At 42.4% G+C, this 16,955-nt stretch overlaps 1 protein-coding gene across 4 annotated transcripts in view; it reads right to left on the bottom strand.

The window, feature by feature from the left end:
- Positions 1–16,955, bottom strand: part of TTC7A (tetratricopeptide repeat domain 7A) — a 265,076-nt gene that overhangs the window by 244,539 nt on the left and 3,582 nt on the right. For 3 of the 4 annotated variants that reach the window (XM_072140303.1, XM_072140306.1, XM_072140304.1), the window contains exons 2-3: positions 5,099–5,262; positions 1,582–1,750 (exon numbers count right to left, since the gene is read on the bottom strand). In XM_072140303.1, coding sequence (XP_071996404.1) covers positions 1,582–1,750; positions 5,099–5,262 — 333 coding nt within the window. Of the gene's footprint in view, positions 1–1,581; positions 1,751–5,098; positions 5,263–16,955 lie in introns of those variants that run through there. The other variant, XM_072140307.1, reaches the window with a different exon arrangement.

Raw genomic sequence — 16,955 nt, 5'->3', positions numbered from 1 at the left:
CAGCTATGGGTTGCCAGGCCTCGGCTCCAAAGCAGGAGCTACGGCGCATGCGCACAACTCCGGCTTTGCAGTCTAGGGCGCGCAGCTATGAGCTGCTGGGCCTCGACTCCAAAGCTTTGCAGGGAGGGACTGCTGCTACAGCAAGCTGGATGGGATTGAGAGAGGCTACTGGGGTGTGTTGTAGTGGTCGCTCACCCTCCACAGTGTTGCTACTCCACCCCCCAGTCGCCTCTCGAGAAAATATGCCTAAATAAAAGATAAAATTTTTCCTAAAGTTAAAATTTTAAACAAAATAAGGAAGGGCTCTGACTCTATAAACCAACCTACCATCAGATATAGCTTATCAGGTAGATCCAAGATGGTAGGTTTCCTTTAAATAAGGAAGAAAGGTAGAGGAAAACAATAGCACAGGAGCAGATTTCTGTAATAAATTATATTACAAAGTTTACCATTATCGTCTACACTATTCATTCACCCAATTTTGTGACCAAGTTTAACCAAGTTTAGCTACACTTTAAGCTTGTTAAAGCCTCTGCTTGCTTTAATTGAATATGAACCTTCATTGTTTGTCTGTGGATGATAACCTGATAAAAACCATAGAAGTGTGTATACAGTGATTGGGAGAAGGGACATTGGCTAAAATCCAAATACCCAAACTCTATCTCCTCCAACCTTCCAGAGGCCTCGTACACATTTCATATTCAGTCAAACCTGACAAAACAGGAGTCTTCATCCGATACTTATAATGTTTATGTTTAAATTAAAAAAAAAACAAGTATACTTTATTCTGTACAAAGTCTAAACAGCGCAGTAATATATACAGTATTTATAACAGTTTATATGTAGGTCTGTAGACTGTAGACGTCTGCTCTATATATACGAAGACATAAAAACAGGCCATAAAACATATAGAGAAACATAAAGATCTAAAACAGCTCTGTCTGAACAAGTATTGGCCAACTCCAAACAACTACAAAAACTTGGAAAAAAAAAAGTTTGGGTCCAGAAAGTAATTTTTAATGAAAGGATAGGGTAAAAAAAATGTGTAAAAAATTTTTCAAAATTTGTTCAAGAAGAGGGTGGGGCTTTTAAAGGAAATCTGTCAGCAGTTCTCAAGAACTGTTTGACTGTGTGCGCTATATAAAGAATTATTATTATACCTTGCATGGTAAGTCCTCACACTGCTGTGTTCTTAGCCCCCTGCTTTGGGCAGCTCCAAGGCCCCTTTCCCTCCGCTGTCAGTAAAAGCTGAAGGAATCTAGTAGCATAGTACAGCAGTCATTCAGAGCAGAGGGGAGGAGCTGTGGACTGGTTCTATAAAGAGTGCTCAGTGCACAGCAGTGTGAGGATAGTCTCTACATGAAGTACCGTAATATAAATCTATTTTTCACATACAGTAAACTGCTACTCCCAAAATAGAGGGGGCTTACTTATAGGAACTGAACTGTAAATGACAAATAACAGCAGAAAAGGTGATGCAAACCAGGATCAAGATTGGAGTTGCCCTTTAAATTATCATAGACATTTATATTAAAAAAAAAAGATACTAAAAAACAAAATCTGTTTTTATTCCGTTCTCACCTTTGATAACAAAAGCCTCTGCGAAAAGTCGCATTTTATAAAGGGGCTCATCATCTAAAGACAGATGTTCGAATCCCGATCTGGCGTACATACTGATGGCATCCCGGTAAGATCCTTCGCAGTAATGCAACTTCCCCAGGATCAGGAGCGCTTCTGTCATGCAGTGAGGCTGCAGGAGACAATAGGTTATTGAGGATGAAAATCCTATTAATATAAGGGAATAAATGTTCTATTCAGATTCATTTTAAGATTTACAGCGGAAGAGGAGTGTGTTGTACTTGTGGGAGGCAGTGACCTGTCTAGTCTTTTTGGTCCTGTGCATTCAGATAGGGGTGTAGATGAGAGGGAATTTGTCATCAATATTTAATGTTAGGGAACAATATAAGCAGCAGGGGACGAGTGTGTGGAATATGTGGGAAGCAGTGACCTGTCCAGCCTTTGGGTCCTGTAAATTCGGTCAGGGGTATAGGTGACAGGGACGAATACAACACCTGTAACCTGTCAACATTAAGATACAATGACAGCAGCGGGAGAGGAGTGTGTTGTACTTGCAAAAGGCAGTGACCCATCTAGTCTTTTTGGTAATTTGCATTCTGATGCGGGTGTAGAAGACAGGGACTTTTTTAGGACATGGTATATAAAACCTGTAACTAGTCAATGTTAGGGAACAATTACAGCAGCTGGAGAGGAGTCTGTTGGACTTGAGGGAAGCAGTGACCTGTCTTGGATTTTGATACTGTGCATTCGGACAGGTGTATAGATGACAGGGACTTTGCCAGAACATGAATACAAAACCTGTAACTTGTCAACGTTAGTCAACAATGACAGCAGTGGGATAGGAGTGTGTCGTACTTGTGGAAAGCAGTGACCTGTCTTGTATTTCGGTCCTATAAATTCAGACAAGGGTATAGATAAGAGTGACTTTGTCAGGACACGGTATACAAATCCTGTAGCTGAACAATTACAGCAGCTGGAGAGGAGTCTGTTGGACTTGTGGGAAGCAGTGACCTGTCTAATGTAGTATTTGGGTCAATGTAAATCCGGTCAGGGGTATAGATGACATAGACTTTGTCACAACATGGTATACAAAATGTGTAACTGGTCAGTATTAGGGAACAGAGACGGCAGTAGGGGAGGAGTGTTCCCAGCTTGTGACAGACATTGACCTTTCCATTGTATAAGAGTATAATTAAATGTCACCCTACTGCAACATGCCCAAAAGATATGAAATGTCTGTATTACTAGGGGAGAGGCGACATGTTACACAACCTCCTGCACTAGTTGGAGTTTGTATATCTGTACACATACCAGATGTCTCTGGTATAAACCATCTACAAGAACAAAATTCAAAAACCACTATATTTAGACAATCAGCATGTGCCTGACAGTAATAATACATGCTGTAAAACCTCCGTTTACAAAGCGGCTCTCATGTAACTAGGCCTAGTAAGGAAGCAATATGTCAGAAAGTTACAGAAATACTGCCCATCCATATACATGTCATGGAGGGAGACCCCCTCTGGTGAAGCTCGCCCACCCTGCACCAAAGTGATGGTCAATTGCTTTGTACTGTGGCACTCATGGTTGGACAACTTAGTAATAGGGCATGGGGGTCTTATCAGCGCCCCCACCCTTTTTCAGAGACCACTCCTCACAGATATGATTGTTCATGCCATAACTAGGGCTAAATGTGTGATGTTACAAAATATAAGATGCATGTCATGTCATTTTGTGGGCGCTGAAATCAAAGAGAGAAGGGTAAAACACACCTCAAAATTAGTTTTTCAATGTCAATGAGTAATTATTAAAGGGGTTGTCCACAGTGAGAAATATATGACTGCTTTTCTAAATCAGGATAATCACTTTAAGGCCGGCAGAACAAAACCATGGTCTGTCCATGATTGAAGGACCATGCGCCGGCAGGATTTCATGGACCCGTCTCATCCACCAGCGCATAATCCGGTTTTCATGGACTGTCCAAAGTCAATTGCTGCTGGACTAATATGTGGGACATAATTTGTTCCATAAATTAGATTCATTAAGGGGTTGTCCCAAGAATTTAAACTGGTTATCCCACAAAACAAGTTAGGCCCTATCCAGAGGATTATCAGAGACCCCCACAGATCACTAGAACAGGGGGTCCAATGGGGCACTTGGCAATATCCGTCAGCTCCAAAGAGATGAATGGAGCAGGACGAACATGCGCGGCCGCCTGCTGCACTCATCCGGGGATTGATGAGGGGTCCGACGGATGTACCCAGACCCCATCAGACCCCCCCCCCATTCTCTTGATCTGTTGGAGTCTCAATCCTGAGACCCTCACCGATCAGCAAGTTAGGATAGGACCTAACTTGTTTGGTGGGAAAACCCCTTTAAGTTATGTGCATAGGGGATAACTAGCTGATCAGCGAGGGTGCGACCACGGAAAACCCCCACAATTACAAGACTGTGACTCCAGCTCTCCAGAGAACAGGTTTGCCGTGCTAACTTATGGGTGGAGTGGCAGAACAGGCATGCATCCTACTTCTCCATTCACTCCATCATGTGAGCAGTAAGAGAAAGTCAGTCCCATACATATGAATGGGGCAGCAGGGCACATGCTTTTCCTGACACTCCATGGGGAACCCAGTTCTCCATATAATTCGGCTCCCATTCTCGTGATAAGTAGTCGGAATGGATTGTAGTGTAGCTTACTCTGGGGATGCTTCAGTGACATCCCAAGTATGTCCTTTACATGAATGTCCTGTCCTGGGTGCTCTACTTTTGTAAGTGTCCACAAGACAATCTCCCATGGAACATCTGGAAGTCTCCCAGGGACCGTAAAACGAGGAGCATTAATTTAAATAATTAACCCTTGGCACGTCCAACTATGAAGTCAGCAAAAAACAATAATCTCACTGTCCCGTCCAACCCTTCTTTATCTCATAGCTGGTACCCGAAGCGATACGAATTACATTTTTTTACCAAATGTCTACACAACCTACCGTATTTTTCGGACTATAAGGTGCACCGGATTATAAGGCGCACCATCAATAAATGCCTGCTAAAACATCTAGGTTCTTATATAAGGCGCACCAGATCATAAGGTGCATATGATTATAAGGATGAATGACCAGCAGGTGGCAGACCTGTGCACGGTTCAAGGCAGCTGTTGTCTGTAAGTACGGTTCATAAATACCGTATATTTTCTGAGAAAATCAAAGGATTTTTTGTGCGCCTTTATAGTGCGAAAAATACGGTATTATGAAATTCTACATCCTACAAATAGACGGACAGACTACACCCTATGGCCCTAATCATGTGCTTCCAAACCATTCGCCTCCTCCTTCTCCTCTTTAACAAGTTGTGGAAAACTTGCAGAGGCAGCGTTCATTAACAACCCTCCTGGCCGAGCTCGGAGAAAGTTTGGAAGAAAATTTTAATGGGATAAAATTGCTGAATACGAGACATGACTAAAGACTCGAACAACATGTACAATCCCAGTCCAGGGAGGGGGTTTACTGTAAAACACACTTACTGGTAGTTTGCCTCTGTTTAGTATGCCTGTTAGATAGTTCTTGGCTTGGTGCAGTTTTGGCTCCTTGCTCTCGGTTAATGGAATGGAGAATTTGAGTTTGGCAACGTTCTCCCTCAGAGAGAGCTCCAGCAGCGCCTCGGCCAGAAGCAGGTTCGTAAAGTCATCTGTGAGGAAAGGGTTAAAAGAAAAAAAGTCACAACGAAGAAGCATCTGATCTCGGGATTGTACACATGATCCGAAAAAGCATAAAAAAAGCATTAGAACAAATTAGAAAGTTAAAGAGGTGCTTTATGCTGTTAATCTGTAAGCGAGAACTTCCTCATAACCAGGCAAATGTTCCTCGAGAAACGACTTCAACTCGTGAAACTTCTTCCCTTCAGCAAACTTTTTGTTGCTGTGAACTAATGAACCAAAAGACGGCAAAAGTTCAAAGTTTTCAATGTACTGATGACCAAACTATAAGAAAGGTCATTTATTCAGCATTAAATTTATATTGTTTGTGCAATATGAAGTTAGACAATTTTCCAATATACTTTCTGTATCAATTCCTTGCAGTTTCTAGATCTCTGCTTGCTGTCATTCTATAGGAAGCTTCATTGTTTACTTCCAGTGGATAAAAACCGGTCCCTGGTCATGTGATGTCACACAAGTGCACGGCTCGTTATATCCCTGGTCATGTGATGTCACACAGGTGCACGGCTCGTTAAATCCCTTGTCATGTGATGTCACACAGGTGCACGGCTCGTTAAATCCCTGGTCACGTGATGTCACACAGGTGCATGACTCGTTATATCCCTGGTCATGTGATGTCACATAGGTGCACGGTTCGTTATATCCCTGGTCATGTCATGTCACACAGGTGCACGGCTCGTTACATCCCTGGTCATGTCAAGTCACATCTGTGAACGGCTTGTTATATCACAGAGAGTAATCAGAGCTGTGTGTTTTAACAAGCCGTGCAAATGTGTGACATCACATCACCAGGGATACAACAAGTCAAGCACCTATGTGACATCACATGACAAGGGATACAACAAGCCATGCACCTGTGTGACATCATGTGACCAGGGATATAACAATGATCCTTTATCAGTATCCATGCATAAAAGCTTAAGGTCCTGGAAGGTAGACTACTCATGGACAGTTAGCATCATATGATCCTCCATCTTCTTCTGCTTCTCTGCTGAAACAAGGGACATATAATAGAAATTTCTGGTTGATCAGATGACGCATTATATTTAATTGTATCAAGTATTAAAAATTTATACAGCTATTTTCATGACTGTAACAGGATAACACAACATTTCTACATGCAAGATGAACACATTGTAAAACTAACACAAACCCGCATCTGTTCTGCGATGGAGGAAGTCCAGTGTCTATTAACTGTTATGTTCCTTGTGTGGATTACTCTGGTTTAGTGCATTTTTGCCTTCTATAAAAGTCTTTTTATGTGTAAACGATAATAAAAAATATCTTTAAAAAAATGCATGATGCTTGCCATGTGTTTGTGCAATTTTTTGTTTCCAAATTTTGATTTTTGTATATTTGCTTTTGGACTCTCTTAGTTGCTTTGTATGCAACTCCTGGTCATTTTGGTTTAATACATCTTCAATACCTCATACACATGCACACTGGCCACGGCCAAGCATGCACAGTTTCTTAAGGGGGAACATCTTCTGTCAGAAATACAGGACAGGTCAAAAGTCTAAGGGTGAAGACACACGTGGCGTTTTTAGGTCGTTTTTAGTTAGTGCGTTTTCAGATCGTAAAAAACGCATGCGTTTTTGACAGGTTTGACCAATTATCTTAATTCAAACTGGTTAAAAACGCATGTTTTTCAAAAACGCATGCGTTTTTTTTCCGATCTGAAAACGCACTAACTAAAAACGACCCCAAAACGACCTAAAAACGCCAAATGTGTCTTCACCCATAGGGTGATGCCACACATGGCGTTTTTGGTCTGTTTTTTAAGCATGCGTTTTCAGTCTGTTTAAAAACGCATGCGTTTTTGACAGGTTTGGCCATTTACCTTGCGTTTGGCAGCTTACAACCTGTTTATCTATTAAGATAGTTGGGAAAAATGACAAAAACTGTCAAAAACGTATGCGTTTTTTAAACGGACTGAAAACGCATGCTTAAAATGGACTAAAAATGGCATTTTAAGAATATGCATGTGTGACAATTTTTCTATTTCTGTGATTTGTAATAAAGCTTCCGACTTTTTAGCCTTTACACACTAGCCTTTTCTTCCTTGGTTCAATTCTATTTCTAGTGTATTGACTTTAACATATTACCTACTGTGCATTGGACAACGCTCCACATTGTTTGGTATTTGACTAAAAATGGCATGTGTGGCATCACCCTTAGGCTGGTGCCACACGCACCACTTTGTCTACATTTGAAAACGCAAACAAAGTCGCACCCACCGATGCAGCCACCGGCGCAAAACACTGGCGGCTTGTTCCCGAACGCAGGCGTTTCCATAGAAACGCCGATGCAATCGGGCCGCGGGCCGCCCCGGAGGGTGCGGCAATGTCTGCGTTTGCGTTTTCAAACGCAGACAATGCGTTACGTGCGTCTTCACCCTTAGTGTGGGCGGCAAGATATTAGGTAATTTACCAAGCCTCCTGTCTTTTACCTCATCAATCAGACATTCCTGACCATAAAATGGCCGCAGATGGAGGGTCATGTGATCTCTAGCTGTCCAAAAGCAAACACCATGCCAGGACATTAATCTTATATTCATGAATACTATCATAAGGTCCTGGCAGGGAAATTGTTCATGGACAGATAAAATCACATGACCCTCCATCTGCAGCCATTTTATGGTCAGGAATGTCTGTCTTATGAGGTAAAAGACAGGAGGCTTCATTTTACTTATTAATAAAGCGGAGCAGAACTATTACTGCATGTATATTGGTAAATTACCTCATATCTTTCCCCCCAACACACATTACAAAACACATGAGGTAATGAGGCCTGTAAGGAAATATGTCCGATGTGAATGTCGATTATCACACAGAAGGTCCTTCTATTGTCCCTAACCTGGTAAAATAAGAGTTAACCAGGGCCGGGACTTGTCAGAGTAATAAAATGATTGCTGCTGGTGTAAATATCCAAAGTTCACCACCGCAGCCACTGTTTATACGGCCATATAATGCTGCCATTTGAATGGAAGGCAGGCCTCTATCAGTGCACTGTGTACACACAAGCACAAACTTGTAATATCCACATTCGTTAGTCACCGAGAATGATTTGTCAAGGAAATTTTAGTCAGAAGTTTTCCCATGACTGCATGGAACATGAATCACATACTCGTGGCCCCTTGTATTCCTGTATCAGATGGCTATTCCTGCCCTCCCTGCTTGTTTCCAGTCTACCCACAACTTCTTAATATTAAACATGTCAACACACTCCCGGGCTACTACACCGTGTCCATGCAAGAAGAAAAAAATTGACTTGAGTAAAAAAAAAAAAAAAAAAAATGTTTTTACCTCAAGAAGAGTGGAAAAACAGACGATTCTCATGTTTTCCACAGTGACTTCTACACAGCTACTGAACTCCAAGCGAAAAAAATCCAAAACTTTGTTCAGATTTCTATAACTATTTCTGAGTCTTAAAAGCATTGTGCCATCTAGGTAACTATAAATGGTTTCACCCTGCTTTCCTAGAATCCTGAAAGACAATACTTGATGCCACACATGACGTTTTGAACCCGTTTTTGGTCCGTTTAAGTAGTCCGTCCAAAAACGAATGCGTTAAAAAACGCATGCGTTTTTTTTTTAAACGCATCCGGTTTTGACCAGTCTTAATTAAGATAATAGGTAAAACCTGTCAAAAACGCATGCGTGGCATCACTCTCAGGCATCAGGAATGTATATGGAGTACAAGAAGTAGAGTCCAAATGGTTCTATTCCAAGGCACAGAACTGGGTCAACTCATTTGGTTCAGTGGTGCTTTATTGGGCACACGTGGCATTTGGAACCCGTTTTTGGGCTGTTTTTGAGCAGTCCGTTTAAAAAAAGCATGCGTTTTTTGAAAACGCATCCGTTTTTGACCCGTTTTAATTAAGATAGTTGGTAAAACCGGTCAAAAACGCATGCGTTTTTTAACGGACTGCTTAAAGGAAACCTACCACTTAAAAGTGGTAGGTTTAGACACATATACATGGCACCAGCTCAGGGTGAGCTGGTGCCAGAGCATATTTTTGTTAGGGGAACAAAGCCCCTATCGCCGTTGTATAAGTTATATTAACTTATAACTCGGCGCACCGGATTCTAAAGTGCTGGAGAGCCGGTGACGTCACCGAGCTCTCCGGCACACGCGCGCCTGCTTCCCCGTGCTAAGTTGCGCAGGCGCGCGTGTGCCGGGGAGATCGGTGACGTCACCGCCTCTCCAGCACGTTAGAATCCGGCGCACGCACGGGCACGTGCGGTGCGCCAAGTTATAAGTTAATATAACTTATAAAACGGCGATAGGGGCTTTGTTCCCCTAACAAAAATATGCTCTGGCACCAGCTCACCCTGAGCTGGTGCCATGTATATGTGTCTAAACCTACCACTTTTAAGTGGTAGGTTTCCTTTAAAGTCGAATCAAAAAAGGGTTCAAAATGCCACGTGTGCTGCCAGCCTTGGGCCTTAACTCAATGCCAATCGGCGTCTAATTTTTCAGCTATTGTGGGGCTCGTGTCTGTAGTGGCATCTTTTGGTTACACTGTCGTTTCCTCCTGATCCCTCGCTGATCGCGGGAGCAGGATCGGTCTTTGGTTGACTGACAGAAACACTAGGAAGAAGGCAAAAATGGTTCATTACCGCTTCTGCCTTCTCCTTTCCTCAGAGCATAGCGCCAGTGAATCGAGTAGCTCTATAGACGGTGGTGTGATATATATATTGATAGATAGAGATATATAGATATATATACTGTATATAATCATGTACTGTATAAGCCGAGTTTTTCAGCACAAAAAATGTGCTGAAAAACGTCCCCTCGGCTTATACACGAGTCAATACTTGTAAAAAATAATTATAAATGGACTAAAAAAAAAAATAAACTTATATACTCACCCTCCGGTGGCACCGATGCGCAGCGCTGCTCCCCCGATGTCATCGCGGCTCCTCTTCTGGCTTCCTGGCTCCTCTTCTTGCTTCAGCGCCCGTCTTCTGTCTTCTTTAACATCATGCTGGGCGCCGCCATGTCCTTCTCCCGGGCGGCGCCTAGTATGACGTCAGCAGCGGCGCGTCATACTAGGCGCCGCCCGGGAGAAGAACATGGCGGCGCCCAGCACGATGTTAAAGAAGACAGAAGAGAAGCCGCGATGACATCGGGGGAGCAGCACTGCGTATCAGGGCCAGCGGAGGGTGAGTAAATAAGGTTTGTTTTTTTATTTTTATTCTGGGCTGGCTGTATACTACTGGGGGCATGCTGTATACTACTGGGGGTATGTGTATACTACTGGGGGCAGGCTAGGGTGGCTGTATACTACTGGGGGCAGGCTGGGGTGGCTGTATACTACTGGGGGCAGACTGGGGTGGCTGTATACTACTGGGGGCAGACTGTATACTACTGGGGGCAGGCTGTATACTAGGGGCAAGCTGTATATTATAGGGGGCTGGCTGGCTATATACTGGGGGGGTCTGTGACCAATGCATTTCCCACCCTCGTCTTATACTCGAGTCAATAGGCTTTCCCAGTTTTTGGTGGTAAAAGTAGGGGTCTCGGCTTATACTCGGGTCGGCTTATACTCAAGTATATACTGTACATTGATATTTCCCAATAAAATTGTACAAATAAATCCCTACTACACTATGAAAAACATTGCCATTTTCACCCTGTTTTCCCATACTGCACATACATTATTATAACATATGTGCATCACACACATGGGAATAAATTTATAAAAGTCATTTTGAGTTCTTTTACAATTTTTTTAATGTTATATATATATCAAAGTGATTTACACTTTTTGTAACTTTAACCCCAAAAAGAACTAAAAATGAAAATATCCTTTAACGTTTTTAAACTTGTAACTAGTCCTATTTGTCATGAAATGAACACAAAAAACTGTTTAAGGTAGTGTGCACAAAAAATGATACCCCTTAAACCGATATGTACGGAAATTCAAGCCATTTAATAAAGCCTTTCAGGCCTCTTCATTAAGGGGTCTAAAGGGATTTCTGGAGCTGGTAACCAAAAAAGGAAGTGAACTTACGCTTACGGTATTTGGCCAGGGAATCACAGGGCCCCTCTACAGATTTTTGGACAAAAAGTACCGGTAATGTCCCGTGGTCAGATGGTGTCATGGTCCGGGGAGGCTAACATGGGTTCTGTGACACCTCAGAGTCCAGGCTATGACCTGCAGTACCAGAGGGACCCAGGAAGCAGGAGTTAGAGGAGGGTACTTTACTTTTCTAAAACAGGGTACCGTAAGTGTAAAAGTGACAAAATTGCTTAAAGCTGAGAAAAGGCAACTCAAAACTATTAAATGGAAAATGGGCTAAATACAAAACCCAAGGCACGGCGGGAAAACCAGCATAGTGCATCCGTACAACACCAGGCAAAAAAAAAAAAAACATAAATACTTTATCTATGAGGAAACTACGTGCAGGTCCGGCAAGCTTCTACACGCTGTATAGTCACTGCCAGGTCTACAGTGTAGCTGCCCCTGGGGGAAAAACTTGTACATCAAGTCCAGAAAGTGGAGATCCTACCACACCTGCCCATACACAGGAATACGCCTGGCACGGACGCCCAGATCTTACCTAGATAGGGTCAGAAACCCACAGACTCCCATCACATTGCTGATCCAATCTGGTGACATCTACAAAACACTATGAAGAATTGTCCACATGGGGACCTGTTGATGACTTCTTAAAAAGCCATTGAGAAAGAAACAGTTGGTGTTCCTAATGTGACCAGCTTCAACCCCCACCTCCTAAGTCGTATGGAAAAGAGCTGAGATGAGTCATTTTATTTTCTTGAGGTGAGCCACTTTTAGAGGCTGAGGGGGTTACGTCATCTCAAGTGCCTCCAGTATATCTTAGGTTCTCTTGAGCCTTCAAAACATGTGGCTCGTATCATATTAAAGATAAGAATTTCATCTTTCTAATCACTTTAGGCTCGTGGTTCTCTGATCTACAGAACTAGAGATAAGGAAAGTTACAAAATAGACAGGAACTATGTACAGGAATGATACCAAAACCATAGTTCTAGGAACTATAGAGCCCAAGATAAGGCCACCTAAAGTCACACTCCCCCTCCGGCCTCTAAAGATGTCAGGAAAAATATTGTACTGACTGTTGCATGTGGTCTGGACTTGGGCTGCGTTCACACATTGGGGGGGATTTACTAATTCTGTCGCAACCTCGACAGTCGGCATCCAAAATTTGACGGAAAGCAAAGCCCGATGCATTACAGTAATGCACAGCTGTAAGTAATTAATGCACAGACGGAACTAATCAGTCGGGCACCATAAAAATGCCGACACAAATGAGATGTGCGCCAAAATCTTACAAGGGCTGCGCCTATTTTTCTTTTTCTTTAGATTTCAGTCCATTATTGTACATGCACCAAAAAAGTGTCGAGAACTCATGTTTTGGCGCAAAAGTGTTGCGCATCATTTATAATGCATTTGCGCCAGAAAGAACAGATGTTTCCGACTATCCTGACTCGTCTGCCTTTTTTTTTGCCGCAAGTGGGCGTGGCCTATATTTTTCACATCAGCCGCTAAATTTATGTTTTGTTTGTCGGCTTTTTTAGGCGCAATTTTTGGCGCAGAACAGACCAGGAAAAAAATGGTCTGAAAACAAAAGAAAAACAGGCGCATCCCATGTAAGATTTGGCGCATATCTCATTTGTGTCGCTATTTTTATGTCGCCCGACTGATTAGTTCCGTCTGCGCATTAGTTACTTACAGCCGTGCGCTACTTTAATGCATCGGGCTATGCTTTCCAATTAATAAATTTATTAATTGCAATTAATAAATCCCCCCAATGTGTTTCTGACACGTTTTTGTCCAATTTGTGTTGTGTTTTGAAAAGACTTTGAAATGCCTTCAAAACGCTGCAAAAAACTCCACGTGTGAACGCGGCCTAAGTTTTCAATAATTAAAAGTTAAGATTAATTAACTGTGCCCCTCTGTGTGGATACAAGATACCATATATACTCGAGTATAAGCCTAGTTTTTCAGCACAAAAAAATGTGCTGAAAAACCAAACTCGGCTTATACTCGAGTAAAAAAAAAAATATATAGGTTTTACCATGTTTTTGTGGTAAAATTAGGGGCCTCGGCTTATACTTGGGTCGACTTATACTACAGTTTATACGGTAGCTTCCAAAAATCCTTTGGAAAAAAGACACTACACTGTAATGATAACGACTCTCTAAGCTCCGAGTAGATAATTTTGGCAGTAATTTTTTATTACTTTTTATTACTGGTCAAACTCATAAAATTTCGGCAACTTCTAAAAAGAGCATCTAATAAATCCAAAAATAAAAGAACTGTCTGGTCCCAGGCCATGAGATGTATATAATTCATCTGTAGATTATAAAGTTGTCAGTTCTGCGTTCTGCTGTGTATCCCTTTTATCGTTATAAAAATCTACAAATTTATAGTTGAAGCCAAGCAGAAAGGGAGCAGAAGCAGCGGCAGACTTGTTTTCACATTTCTGGAGTGTCCTTTAAAGGAATTGTCATAAAATGAAACTTAAAAACTAAAATTGAAAATTTTAACCCTTGTCTGTTCCATCGCTGCTGCTCTGCGGCTCCCCCTCCTAGGCTTTGTTTACTTGGCAGTGGCGGTAACTTACCTTACACCTCACATAAGTACTGCAATCTCTCTGTAAATGGAAGTGAGGCCAAAGAAAAACCACCACAGGAATTCTAAAACTATGGCACGTTATTATTGTATGCAGTAGGGGAACCCAGAGCAGCAGTGCTGGAATAAAATCTGTAAGCATCATTTTTATTTTAATTCTGTGTTAATTTCTGGTGATGGAGACTTTTTTATTATTTCAGACAACCCCCAAAAAAAGATCTGAAAAGTGTGCTTATTTTTTTTAATTATGTATTCTCAACAGATCCTGATTTACAGTGATTCCCTTTTCTAATCTATATCTGCTTACATAATAGTGTGGATTGTGGAACTTTACATCACCCAGCACCCCGCTGCTGACTCAATAGCACAATATCTGCTTTTCCTATACCCTATACCAGTGATGGCAAACCTTTTAGAGACCGAGTGCCCAAACTACAACAAAGATCTGCTTATTTATCGCAAAGTGCCAACACAGAAATTTAATTTGTGATTTATACTCCCTTCTTTGTCACAGTTTTCATTGTTACCAGCCCCTGAGGACACCAATAAAGCAGAAAATAGTCCCAGGTACAGCTGTCACTTTAAAATAGCTCTGTGCACAGCAAGTCCTGGGCTGTCTGGGACTGCAGGAAGATACCTGGAGTCCTCTCTGGTGATGGCCTGAGTGCCCACAGATAGGGCTCCGAGTGCCACCTCTGGCACCAGTGCCATAGGTTAGCCATCACTGCCCTATACATACATCATTGACATAAGGGAGTACTACCGTATTTTTCAGACTATAAGGCGCACCTTCAATGAATGCCTGCTAAAACGTTTGGGTTGATATTTAAGGCGCAACGGATTATAAGGCGCACTTGATTATAAGGATGAATGACCAGCAGGTGGCAGACCTGTGCCTAGTTCAAGGCAGCTGTTGTCTGTAAGTGCAGTTTATATATAAGGCGCACTGGACTATAAGGCGCACCTTTGATTTCTTAGAGAATCAAAGGATTTTTTCTGTGCCTTATAGTTCAAAAAATACGGTATATGGCGGTGGTGGACTTTGTGTGCATGCTCGGTACATTCTCAGTACACACCGCCCTGCCTTGTGCGACATTATCGAGAAGGATGATATTTGTTGTCATTGTGCTTGGCTGTAATGACTCCCATTGTGTCTGCACCTTGCAGAGTTATTGAGACATGTTTGATTACAGTAAAACAAACAGTGTCTGGTGCCCGCAGCTGGAGATGCCAGTCTATGAGGAGGCGGGTATACACCAGGTACACAAGCAGGGTGTGAATATTGCTCATAGATAGTGTTTATTTATCTGTTCTTCTCGAAACTGCGCTGCTATATCAATATGTGGTAACAATACTGTAGTATAATATCAAATATTGCAGCAGCCTCTCCTTCCTTCACAATTCTGTAGTATTCAAACTTCACATCTCCCAGCATCCCCTGCTGACTCACTATCTGCATTGTTTGCGCTGGTGATCTGAATTCTGGATGGTAAAGACTTTGATCCTTTAATAAAGACTATAGTGAAAGCGTTGGGCAGTGCTATATATTGATTTCTGCACCAAAATGACCAAATATTTTAAAAGGGTTGTCCATTTGAGCAAAAAAAAAAATTATATTGTTTTTGTAGTGAAAAGTTCTTTAATTTTTCAATATACTTTCCGTACCGATTCCTTGTGGTTTTCTAGATCTCTGCTTGCTGTCATTTTGCAGGAAGCTTCGTTGGTTACTTCCTGTGGATAAACGGCGGTCTCTGGTCATGTGATGTCACACGGGTGCATGGCTTGTTATATCCCTGGTCATGTGATGTCACACGGGTGCATGGCTTGTTATATCCCTGGTCATGTGATGTCACACGGGTGCATGGCTTGTCATATCCTTGGTCATGTGATGTCACACAGCTGCAAGGCTCATTATATCCCTGGTCACGTGATGTCACACAGGTGCACGGCTCGTTATATCCCTGGTCATGTAATGTCACACAGGTGCACGGCTCGTTATATCCCTGGTCATGTAATGCCACACAGGTGCACGGCTCGTTATATCCCTGGTCATGTGATGTCACACAGGTGCACAGCTCGCTATATCCCTGGTGTGCACACAGGTGCACAGCTCGTTATATATCCCTGGTCATGTGATGTCACACAGGTGCATGGCTCATTATATATCCCTGGTCATGTGATGTCACACAGGTGCAGTTGCAAACAAGCTTCCTGTTGAATGACAGCAAGCAGAGATCTAGAAAACCACAAGGAATTGATACAAAAAGTGTATTGGAAAACTGTATAACTTTTAAATACACAAACAATATCAATTATTTGCTAAAAGTGGAAAACCCCTTTAAGTTAGTTGGGTGCAAAAAAGTAGCGCCAAAAAAAAGCTGAGGGTTAGCCCAAATCTTATCCTCATGCAGATCTAATAAACACCGTCACATATCTGCAGTAGTGCCGAGTGTGCATGTGTATGGGGGGGGAGTTGGCTGAGATAGCGGTCACTTATCTAGTGTATGGCCACTCATACATATCTGACACACGTGAACATACCCCCAGGACGTGTCTGGTGACACGCATCCCATTCCAGTGGTAACCAGCGCAAATCTGATTTTTGTAGTTCTTTCTCTACAGCTAAAGCCGCTCTATGGAGAGAGGTCATGTGACCGACATCATGTGGTTTTGTTGGGGGCACCAAGCACGGGTAATTTTTAAAGCTTTCATAATCATCAACTCCACTGAGAGTCGTTAGAAAGATCTATGTACCAGGGAAGATGAGGGTTGTCATTCCAGTGATCCCCGATTCTCTGGAGCCCCATGCAGGTGTGGAGGATACACAAATGGTATAGTAATGGCCACCTACACAGAGGTCTGGCACTTACAGAGGTGAGGCACATGCAACATTCATGCACCTATACAGAGGTCAGGACCCCATACTGAGGTCTAGCACCTATACAGAGGTCTAGCACCTATACAGAGGTCTAGCACCTATACAGAGGTCTAGCACCTATACAGAGGTCTAGCACCTATACAGAGGTCTAGCACCTATACAGA

The sequence above is a fragment of the Engystomops pustulosus genome, chromosome 3 (assembly GCF_040894005.1).
Source record: "Engystomops pustulosus chromosome 3, aEngPut4.maternal, whole genome shotgun sequence".
Lineage (NCBI taxonomy): Eukaryota > Metazoa > Chordata > Amphibia > Anura > Leptodactylidae > Engystomops > Engystomops pustulosus.
The sequence above is the reverse complement of the archived record's forward strand: the minus strand, read 5'-3'. Positions and strand labels throughout refer to the sequence as shown.